The following is a 10,298-nucleotide window of genomic DNA, read 5'->3' as shown; positions in this document are numbered from 1 at the left end:
ACTTATCCATCCTTAAAGAAATCAGGCCTGAGTGCTCACTGGAACGACAGATCCTGAAGTTGAGACTCCAGTACTTTGGCCACCTCATGAGAAGAGAAGACTCCCTGGAAAAGACCCTGATGTTGGGAAAGATGGAGGGCACAAGGAGAAGGGGACGACAGGGGATGAGATGGTTGGACAGTGTTCTCGAAGCGACTAGCATGAGTTTGGCCAAACTGCGGGAGGCAGTGAAGGATAGGCGTGCCTGGCGTGCTCTGGTCCATGGGGTCACGAAGAGTCGGACACGACTGAACGACTGAACAACAACAAATGTGTGTTTCGTGACACACACAACTCCCTGTTCTGAGCAGCGTACCAGAGCCTTCTCCTTTCTTTCAGCTTTCCCTCACTTGGTGCCTTGATACTACGACTCCCAGCAGGCCCAGGGGTACTTGTGGAAGTGAAATGAGAGAGGGGGAGAAGCATGAGCCCCGCTGCATTCCAGGGGGGTTGACTAGATGATCCTCAGCGTCCCATCCAACTCTACAATTCTGTGATTCTATGTATTTCGCCTCGAGCCCCTTGAAGCAAGAGGTGGGCTATAAGTATAAATCGGTGGAAGTGGGATGTACCACCCCCTGGGGTGGGGGGGTTACCTGAGGGGGGCTGCTGAGCTGTGAATGGCTATCAGGCTTCGGAAATCTGGTATCAGTGGATCAAGGTCATCAGCTGTTGAATTAATTCAACTGGTTTTAACTGGATGTTGAACAAACGTGCAATTAATAGTGACCCTTTCGAATTTCGTTGCGTCCTTATCTTCCTTAGTGGGGGATGCAAATCTCTATTCTGAATAATGGTGTGTTTTTTTTAAGGGGGCACCGAGGATGAGTTTATGGAGCCAAGAGGGCAGTGGCCCCGAAATGTTTTGGAATCACTAATGTAAATAATAACGATTAATGTCTTACGGTAGGGAACTAGGTCACAAAAAGCCCCTGGGAATGATGTGGTCTGAGAGTTTACAGTATCTCTCCTTGCACACCCTCCCCTGCTGCTCCTGAAACCATAAAATTCAATAGCTCAACTGATGCTTGATGATGGGGCTGCTGGAAATTGCAATCCACATCTGGAGGGCCACAGGCTTGGCGAAGGTTGAAACAGCACTTGGCCCATCGATACTGGCCGGCTGCACCTCTCCAGTGTTATCACATAAAGGTCCATACCCTCCAACATTTCTCCGGTGAAAATTGGGATGTCCTAAGGAAAAGCTATGGTTTTCCCAGTAGTGGTGTATGGAAGTGAGAGCTGGACCATAAGGAAGGCTGATCGCCAAAGAACTGATGCTTTTGAATTATGGTGCTGGAGGAGACTCTTGAGAGTCCCATGGAATGCAAAAAAGATCAAACTTATCCATCCTTAAAGAAATCAGCCCTGAGTGCTCACTGGAAGGACAGATCCTGAAGTTGAGGCTCCAGTACTTTGGCCACCTCATGAGAAGAGAAGACTCCCTGGTAAAGACCCTGATGTTGGGAAAGATGGAGGACACAAGGAGAAGGGGACGACAGAGGACGAGATGGTTGGACTGTGTTCTCGAAGCGACTGGCATGAGTTTGGCCAAACTGCGAGAGGCAGTGAAGGATAGGGGTGCCTGCCGTGCTCTGGTCCATGGGATCACAAAGAGTCGGACATGACTGAACGACTGAACAAAGAACAAAGAGGCTCTGGAAATCTCTTTCACTAGGAGTTTTTCGAAAACTAAGATACAATATTGGTAAATTGTGTGAGCTCTCTCAGCTCCCGGGCCAGGCATCCTGGAAGAGGTTGGCACCCTCAGGCGGATACTGCAGATAGACTCGCCTCGACTTGGCTGCCTCAGTGGCAGGATGTGGGGTGACTGAGGAGATGCAGGAAATCAACAACACCTCAGGGAGTCTGGCTGTTTTCCATGCCAATTCCGGTTGTGCCAATTTGCTCACTTCTGCAGCGTGGGCGGGTTGCGAGGCGGCGGGGTGAGAGCTTCGAGGCCGGGTTTTGGCACGGCTGGGTTGGGCCTGGACGCGGCTGGCAAACCCAAAAGTTTCGGAGGGGCGGGGGCAACACTTGTTCTAGGAAGGCCCCATAGCTGTGGGGAAGGGGAGAAGCAGGGCTTGGGGAAGGAAGTGGGTCTTGCAAATAGGGCAAATGCCTCAGAGTCCCATGTGTGGAATTCACCCGCGGGACATGGCCCAACCAAGCTAGGGTGTCCGTGTGTCCTACTATACAGAGGCCGGTCCCCATTGCAGCCGATAGGGTGTAAAGCAAGGAGGTCAACCGTAGGGGGAGCCACAGCCAGCTAATTCTGGTTTTGTTCCCATCCTCCTGCCTGCTGAGCAACAGGAATCAGGAGCAGGAAGCTGGCAGGCAGGGCGAACCGCCTGGGAAGATTGTCATTGAGAAGACAGGTGGGGCGGGCTGAGAGCAAGTGGGCACCTCAGACTAAGGCAGAGAGAGTGACTGGCGCTTCCATCCACGGTGTACCCCATTCTGAGTGATGGCCAATGTGGCGGCCCTGATACTTGGGTCACATCCACCCTGTGTATTTAAAGCACTCTTAAACCACTTTAACCCAAGGGACGCGGGTGGCGCTGTGGGTTAAACCACAGAGCCTAGGGCTTGCCGATCGGAAGGTCGGCGGTTCAAATCCCCGCGACGGGGTGAGCTCCCGTTGCTCGGTCCCTGCTCCTGACAACCTAGCAGTTCGAAAGCACATCCAAGTGCAAGTAGATAAATCAGTACCGCTCCGGCGGGAAGGTAAATGGCGTTTCCGTGCGCTGCTCTGGTTCGCCAGAAGCGGCTTAGTCATGCTGGCCACATGACCCGGAAGCTGTACGCCGGCTCCCTCAGCCAGTAATGCAAGATGAGCGCCGCAACCCCAGAGTCGTCTGCGACTGGACCTAATGGTCAGGGCTCTCTTTACCCTTTAAACCACTTTAACAGTCAGGTTTCCCCACAAAAAGAATTCTGTGGATCATAGTTTAAATGTGCTTGGAATTGCAGCCCTGCCAAAGGGTAAACTAGAGTTCTCAGGAGCCATGGTTCTTAAAATGGCACGAATATGCTTTGAATTTGCCAAACTTGGGTCTCCAGCTGGTTTCAGACTACAACTTCCATCAACACCAGCTAGCGGGATGAGCGGTCAGGGATGATGGCAGTTGTAGTAAAAAAAACAAAAAATATATACTGGAAACAGGGGTGCCCACTGGAATAAAATAATGGGGGGCAGGTAAGCCCTGCCCTGTATAATTGGTGACATGATGCGGCGCAGTCTTGCCATTTGAATGGCAATGCTCATCAACTTGGAGGAGGGGGCGTCCCGCTCAAATATTTTATTAGGGGAGTGAAGCCCCCTCGGCCCCTAGGAGTTGGCTCCCATGGCTGGAGACCTAAGTTTTGACAACCCTGCTTTAAATGAATGGCGTGGCTCTTGCAGGGGAGTCGACACTAATGAGCCTTGGTCACTTCCCCAGGCAACCTGTGTATGTCCTCTGAGCCTCTTGGGGAAAGGGCGAGGCTGTAATCAATAAGAATAATAAGTAATTGGTGAGAATAAATCTCCCCACACCTTAGGGTCATAGAAATGCAGAGTTGGAAAGGACCATGGGGGGGTAATCTAGTCCAACTCCCTGCAATGCAGGAATCTTTTGCCCAAAGCGGGGCTCGAACCCACGACCATGAGATTAAAAGTCTCATTAGTTGCCAGCTTATTATTATTATTATTATTCGTATCCACCCTTGCTCCTGCGCCTTAATGCCCCTGCAGGCATTATCAGTTGATAATGCTTATCTCCCAGCTTTGCAGACCAGGATGCTCTTAAAAGCATGGGAGGAGCCTCTCCGCCCCCACCCTGTTCTTTGGCAACCCTGCCATTGCCCCATCTGCAAAGGACGGAAATGATGAAAGCTTCCCTTCTCGTCAGAATCCAGCCTTGTCAGCTGCCGGCCCTCCAGAGTTTCTGAACAGTCACGCTGCCGTGCTATTCCCTCGTCACTCTAGCCCACACATGCACCAGGTCCCTCATGCGGAAGAAGGGCAGGGCCCATCCCGGAACTGATTCACATGCGTGGGGCTGGGTTCCCCTCTGGCAGCGGCAGGGAACTGGGGAAGGCAGCATGAGAATGTCTGGGACAGTTCTGGACGCTGCTGGGAGGACTGGTTAGAGAAGAAAGGCGATGGGAAGGAAATTGGCAACTAGAAAACGTCTGCAACAAACATTCCTGAAAGAAAGGGGCTGAAGTATAATAGAATCATAGAATAGTTGGGAGGGACCCCAAGGGTCATCCAGTCCAACCCCCTGCAATGTAGGAATCTCAATGGCAGATGGATGTTGGCTTTCAGAACATAAGAGCCTGCTGGATCCTGCCAGTGGCCCATCTAGTCCAGCATCCTGTTCTCACAGAGGCCAATCAGATGCCTGTGGGGAACCAGCGAGCAGGATTCGAACACAAGAGCAACTCTTCCCTCCTGTGGTTTCTAGCAACTGGGATCTGGAAGCATCGCTGCCTCCAATCATGGAGGCTGGCAGAGCATAGCTAGGAGCCATCAACTCCTGCCAGGTGAAAATGAAGAAATAAGATAAGATAAGATTTCTTTATTGTCATTGTACAAGTACAACGTTGTACAAGTGCAACGAAATTGGATGCCATCCCATAAAAACAAAATGAAAAAAACAGCACACAAAAACAAAACAAAAAACCAACACATTGTCAGCCACACATGCACATACGTACACACCCATCACAACTCTCCAAGGTCATATTATCTGGTTACAGCATTTAAGATGGTTATAGCTCTGGGGTAGAAACTATTCTTCAATCTATTTGTTCTTGATCTAATTGTTCTATATCTCTTGCCCGAAGGCAGTGGCGCAAAAAGACTATATCCCGGATGAGATGGATCCTGTAAAGTATTGTTTACTTTTTTTAAGGCAACGGGAACTGTATAGCTCTTCCAAAGATGGGAGAGGATGACCAATAATTTTTCAGGCTGTGGTTATGACCTTCTGGAGTACCTGCCACACCTATCAGCTCATCACCCATTCCCACCACCCTTCTGAGTAATACCCCTCCCCACTCCCTCACTATATTTAAGGATCTGGTGACTTCTGTTTCAGTGTATCTGAAGAAGTGTGCATGCACACGAAAGCTCATACCAAGAACGAACTCAGTTGGTTTCTAAGGTGCTACTGGAAAGAATTTTCTATTTTGTTTCGACTATGGCAGACCAACACGGCTACCCACCTGTAACTGACTGCACGTAGGGTAGCCAATTCTTTTGCTGGGTCACGCTCTTCTGCTTTTAACAACAGCTTGGTTGCCAGAAACCTCACAAGCAGTGGCGGAGCAAGCCGATCTGGCGCCTGGCACGGCACATGTGCCCTGCGTCCAGAGGCGGGGTCAGCCGCCCGCGGGGGCAGGGCAGGACGCTCCGCGGGGTCTCCGAGAAGTCTGCCTGCCTCCTCCCACTCAGCCACCCTACAGCTGGGGGAGGCGGCGGGCGGACCATTTGGAGCAGCGCAGAGCCTGCGGGCCCCCAAGCCACCGCGCCACTCTCAGGAGAGACGCATGGCTCGGGCACGCTGCAGGCCCCCCCGCCTGGCATTTTGTCACCCCCCTCAGTGGTGATACCTGGGGTGGTCCGCCCCCACTGCACCTCCCTTCCTCCGCCCCTCCTCACAAGGTGGTGAGCTCTTCCTCACTGGAGGTTTCCCCCCCCCCAGCAGAGGTTAACCATCAGGGATTATTTAGCTGTGATTCCTGCATTGCAGCGGGTTGGGCTAGATGACCCTCAGGAGTCCCTTCCAACTCTACAATTCTATGCCTCTCCCTCTGCCTTGAAATCCTTCTGATCCTAAGCTGCTGTGAAATGCTCAGAAATGGGCTGGGGCCCGTTTTGCTCCAGCTGTTTGGCAAACCTACCTGTCTTTTAAAAATAACTTTTATAACTTGTAGCTTTTCTTTGCCATTGCATTTCTTCGATTGGGCAAACAGCAGGAAATGGAGAAAGAAAAGGAACAGGAAACAGAGAAAGGAAGATATGGAATATGAAGCAGAGAACGGGTGCGAGGTCTTACCTCTTGTCTCAAGGCACACACATTCATCCTCTGCTCCCAACAATTTGCCTTGCTAGCTTTACACTGGTCTCGTCTTCTCCCAGGCTGAACAGAGATCTGCCACCGTGGTGATGTTATAGATCAGCCTTCCCCTACTGGGCGCCCTCCAGATGTTTTGTACTACAACTCCCACTGGCCACAGCACTGCAAAGGCTTTTATAGTTATTCCTACCCCCAATTAAACTTCCTTTTAGCAGCCGGAGGAGCAAGTCAGAAATACAATCTGAATGTCACCATTTCTCTAGCCATGTGTGTCTCAGGGCTGGATCTAAAGGGCACCCTTAAAGGACAGTGTGCCCCAAACCCAAGAAGGGAACTGCTGTTGGGGGGGGAGTCTCAGAGAGCTAAACGGCTCTGTGTGTGTGTGTGTGTGTGTGTGTGTGTGTGTGTGTGTGTGTGTGTGTTGGAATGACCTTTCTGCATCAGAGAAGCATCTAGCCCGAACTTCGTTTCCAGCAGAGCCCAGGTGGCTTCCAAGGACGGCAAAAGGGACAATGGGCTTCCTCTGCTGTTCATCTCCAGACTCTGATATTCAGAGATAGACTGCCCCTGATCCTTTATGTCATGTTATTTTTGTTTATGACAGTTATGGCCCAGCGATAGGGGCCCTGAAATTCAGATCGGAAGCTTGGTCTCACGTCGTCCCTGACCTAGATATCTGTCGTGGTTAAATAACTGTTTGCAGACCCGTCTGCGTAACTTTTCTAATCTTATGTGTGTGTGCATCTCTCCGGCGAGGAAGTCTGCGAAATGCTGATCGGACCACATCAACCGCACCACGGATCCCAGCTTGGTTTTGACAGCTTCTGCACGATGCCCTCTGTCACTTGGGGCCTCTGTGAAGTCACTGCATGCACAGAAAGACGTCTAGCTCAATGTTGTCTACACTGGACAACAGACGCTCCCCCATGTCTCAGCCCTGCCTTGAGGAATTCCGGGGGGATTGAACCTGGGACTTTCAGCTGCTCTAACCACTGAGCCACAGTCCTTCCCCTACAGAAAGCAGGTTGCAAAAAGCTCCCAGCCTGGTACAGTCTTGTGTACCCTCCTCACTCGCACGCAGGCGGGAGATGAAAATGTGGCACAGCGTTTGCCTTCAACCCAAACCCAGTGCAGGATACGGCTGTGGAAATGCCTCCTGCAACAGTCACCCGAGGCCATGTGGAAGACCCGGGCAGTGGCAGGTCACGAAATGCTTGACTCTCCCACTGCGCTCACAGGTGAGCAGTCGCATGGCTCCCTGGTCGCGAGATGGAGCCGATCGGCCCACAATTTTTGACCACCTTGGATGGAAACTGTGTTGTCTCAGTTAAGAACCTGGCCAACCCTTATCATGTCACTTCCTGTCCCCAGGAAGACATTTGCCATTATTGAGTCAAGACATTTGCCACCATTGTGCCAAGACATTTGCCACCATTGTGCCAAGACATTTGCCACCATTGAGCCAAGACATTTGCCACCATTGAGCCAAGACATTTGCCACCATTGAGCCAAGACATTTGCCACCATTGTGCCAAGACATTTGCCACCATTGAGCCAAGACATTTGCCATCATTGAGCCAAGACATTTGCCACCATTGAGCCAAGACATTTGCCACAATTGAGCCAAGACATTTGCCACCATTGTGCCAAGACATTTGCCACCATTGTGCCAAGACATTTGCCACCATTGTGCCAAGACATTTGCCACCATTGTGCCAAGACATTTGCCACCATTGAGCCAAGACATTTGCCATCATTGAGCCAAGACATTTGCCACCATTGAGCCAAGACATTTGCCACCATTGAGCCAAGACATTTGCCACCATTGTGCCAAGACATTTGCCACCATTGTGCCAAGACATTTGCCACCATTGAGCCAAGACATTTGCCATCATTGAGCCAAGACATTTGCCACCATTGAGCCAAGACATTTGCCACCATTGAGCCAAGACATTTGCCACCATTGTGCCAAGACATTTGCCACCATTGTGCCAAGACATTTGCCACCATTGTGCCAAGACATTTGCCACCATTGTGCCAAGACATTTGCCACCATTGTGCCAAGACATTTGCCACCATTGTGCCAAGACATTTGCCACCATCGAGCCAAGACATTTGCCACCATCGAGCCAAGACATTTGCCACCATCGAGCCAAGACATTTGCCACCATCGAGCCAAGACATTTGCCACCATTGAGCCAAGACATTTGCCACCATTGTGCCAAGACATTTGCCACCATTGTGCCAAGACATTTGCCACCATTGTGCCAAGACATTTGCCACCATTGTGCCAAGACATTTGCCACCATTGAGCCAAGACATTTGCCACCATTGTGCCAAGACATTTGCCACCATTGTGCCAAGACATTTGCCACCATTGAGCCAAGCTGTCATCCCTCACCTCACCAGCCCCTCTCCGTTATCCCCCCCCCCGTGACCCCCGTGGCAGTACTTACCGTGAGGGGCAAAGAGCAGATGACGAAGATGACCGTCATGAGGGCCAGCAAGATGAGGTGGTCCACCTCCTCCTCGCCTTGGCCGAGCCAGCTCTTGCGCCGCCGCTGCTGGGCCACGTTGATAGAGCCTCGCCGGCGAGCCCTCTGCTTTCGGTACATCTGGCAGAGGCTGATGATGACCAGGCCGTTGCACACGAAGATGGCCAGGATCAGCAGCGCCATCAGCGTGGCGTAGGACAGCGAGAAGGCGGCCTTGCCGCGGCCGCCCCCCGCCAGCTCCACGTCCATCTGGACAAAGCACCAGGTGCCCGGGCAGTACTGCTTGTACTGCCCGACACCCAGGAAGGGCAGAGTGCAGAAGAGGGCGCTGAAGGCGTAGGTGGCGGGCAGAGAGAGCTTGGCCCACCGGCGGATGTTGTGCTGCGAGTAGAAGTAGGGGTAGGTGATAGCTAGGCACCGTTCCACCGCCATGGTGCAGAGGATGAGCATGGCTGCTTGGCTGAAATACATCATCGAGAAGGCAAAGAGGTCGCACAGCCAGTGCCCTCCGTCCGCCAGGCCCAGAACGGTGGCGTTTCGCGAATAGGCCACAAAGACCACGGGGCTGACCACGCAGGTGCCCAGCAGGTCCGTGATGGCCAGGCCAGTCACCAGGATGCAGAAGGCCGAGCTCTTGGTCCGCAGCTCCTTCCGGTGGAAGCCCAGGATGGCCAGGGCTGCCACGTTGCCCACCACCCCTGCCGCAAACATGAAGGAGCTCATTCCCGGGTTGCCGTCCTTCTGCAGTCGGGTCAGGCCACTGCAGTCCTCCGGAGGGGTCAGGTTTGCTTGCGGCGCATGCATTGGCACAAAGAGGGGGCTGTGAGGCCTCAGAGTTTCGAGAAGGAAGAAGGGGGAACGGTGGGTTCAGATCCTTCTCCTCCTGCTGCTGCTTTCTATCCCCAGTTAATTCGCGTCGGAGGGCAGCCCCTAGTCGCGATAGACGAGCCCGGAGTCCTGTTCCCAGAAGCTGCGAAAGAAGACATCGGGGTCCAGCAGTTTATGGAGGAAGAATCCAGCCAGCGTTCTGGGGTTAGGGTCAGGACGGTGTCATGCCCCCTGGCTAAAGCAGGTGGAGCTGGGACTCCACCCCCCAAAAAAGGACTGAGTGGATGGTTCTGGGTTCTGTTCCTCCCAGCTCTAGGAAAGCAGCGAAGTCAGAGAACAGGAAGAGGGGCTAAGCCAAGGCAGAAGCGTCCGGGGATCTGTTTCCAGATGTGACAACTCTGGGCTGGTGTATCTGGGGAGGGAGCCTGTCCCATCCCATCCCTGGCCGGGTGCGAAGAAGACTGCTTGCCTCCGAGTGAGTCGCCCAGCGTCGAAAGTGTGTCTGGCTGCTGCTGCCGGCTTTGCGTGGGTGAACATCTGAGCTGTCATGAGCTCGTAAGGGAGTAGCTTTCTACTCAAGTAGGCAGGCGGGGAGTGGGGAGGGACGGGGTGGGTGGGGCTAGGTCTACCCACCCAATGGGTGCTGATAGCTTTCTTTTTTCCATCCAGACTCCCACGCTCATTTCTCTCTCTCTCTCTCTCTCTCTCTCTCTCTCTCTCTCTCTCTCTCTTTTCCTTCAATGATTGCAAACTGGCTCGTCAGCTGAGTAAAGGCATGAAAGCTCGCCCCGTCAGCGAGACTCATTCCTTATTATACAGACAGAGCCCCCACCCACCCACCTGCCCTAATGCAATCCAGAGGAAAGTC

The 10,298-nt window shown here is 52.6% G+C and overlaps 1 protein-coding gene across 1 annotated transcript; it reads right to left on the bottom strand.

The window, feature by feature from the left end:
* Nucleotides 1-1,948: 1,948 nt before the first annotated feature.
* PTGIR (prostaglandin I2 receptor) lies at nucleotides 1,949-9,419 on the bottom strand. Its single transcript, XM_033158778.1, has 2 exons — nucleotides 8,564-9,419; nucleotides 1,949-2,098 (listed from the first exon to the last, which is right to left on the bottom strand). Exons 1-2 carry the CDS (start codon nucleotides 9,404-9,406, stop codon nucleotides 1,949-1,951), a joined length of 993 nt encoding a protein of 330 aa, XP_033014669.1. The 5' UTR covers nucleotides 9,407-9,419.
* Between the last annotated feature and the right edge of the window lie 879 nt (nucleotides 9,420-10,298).

The sequence above is a fragment of the Lacerta agilis genome, chromosome 8 (assembly GCF_009819535.1).
Source record: "Lacerta agilis isolate rLacAgi1 chromosome 8, rLacAgi1.pri, whole genome shotgun sequence".
In the NCBI taxonomy this organism is placed as follows: domain Eukaryota; kingdom Metazoa; phylum Chordata; class Lepidosauria; order Squamata; family Lacertidae; genus Lacerta; species Lacerta agilis.
This window is presented reverse-complemented; position numbering and strand designations above follow the sequence as displayed.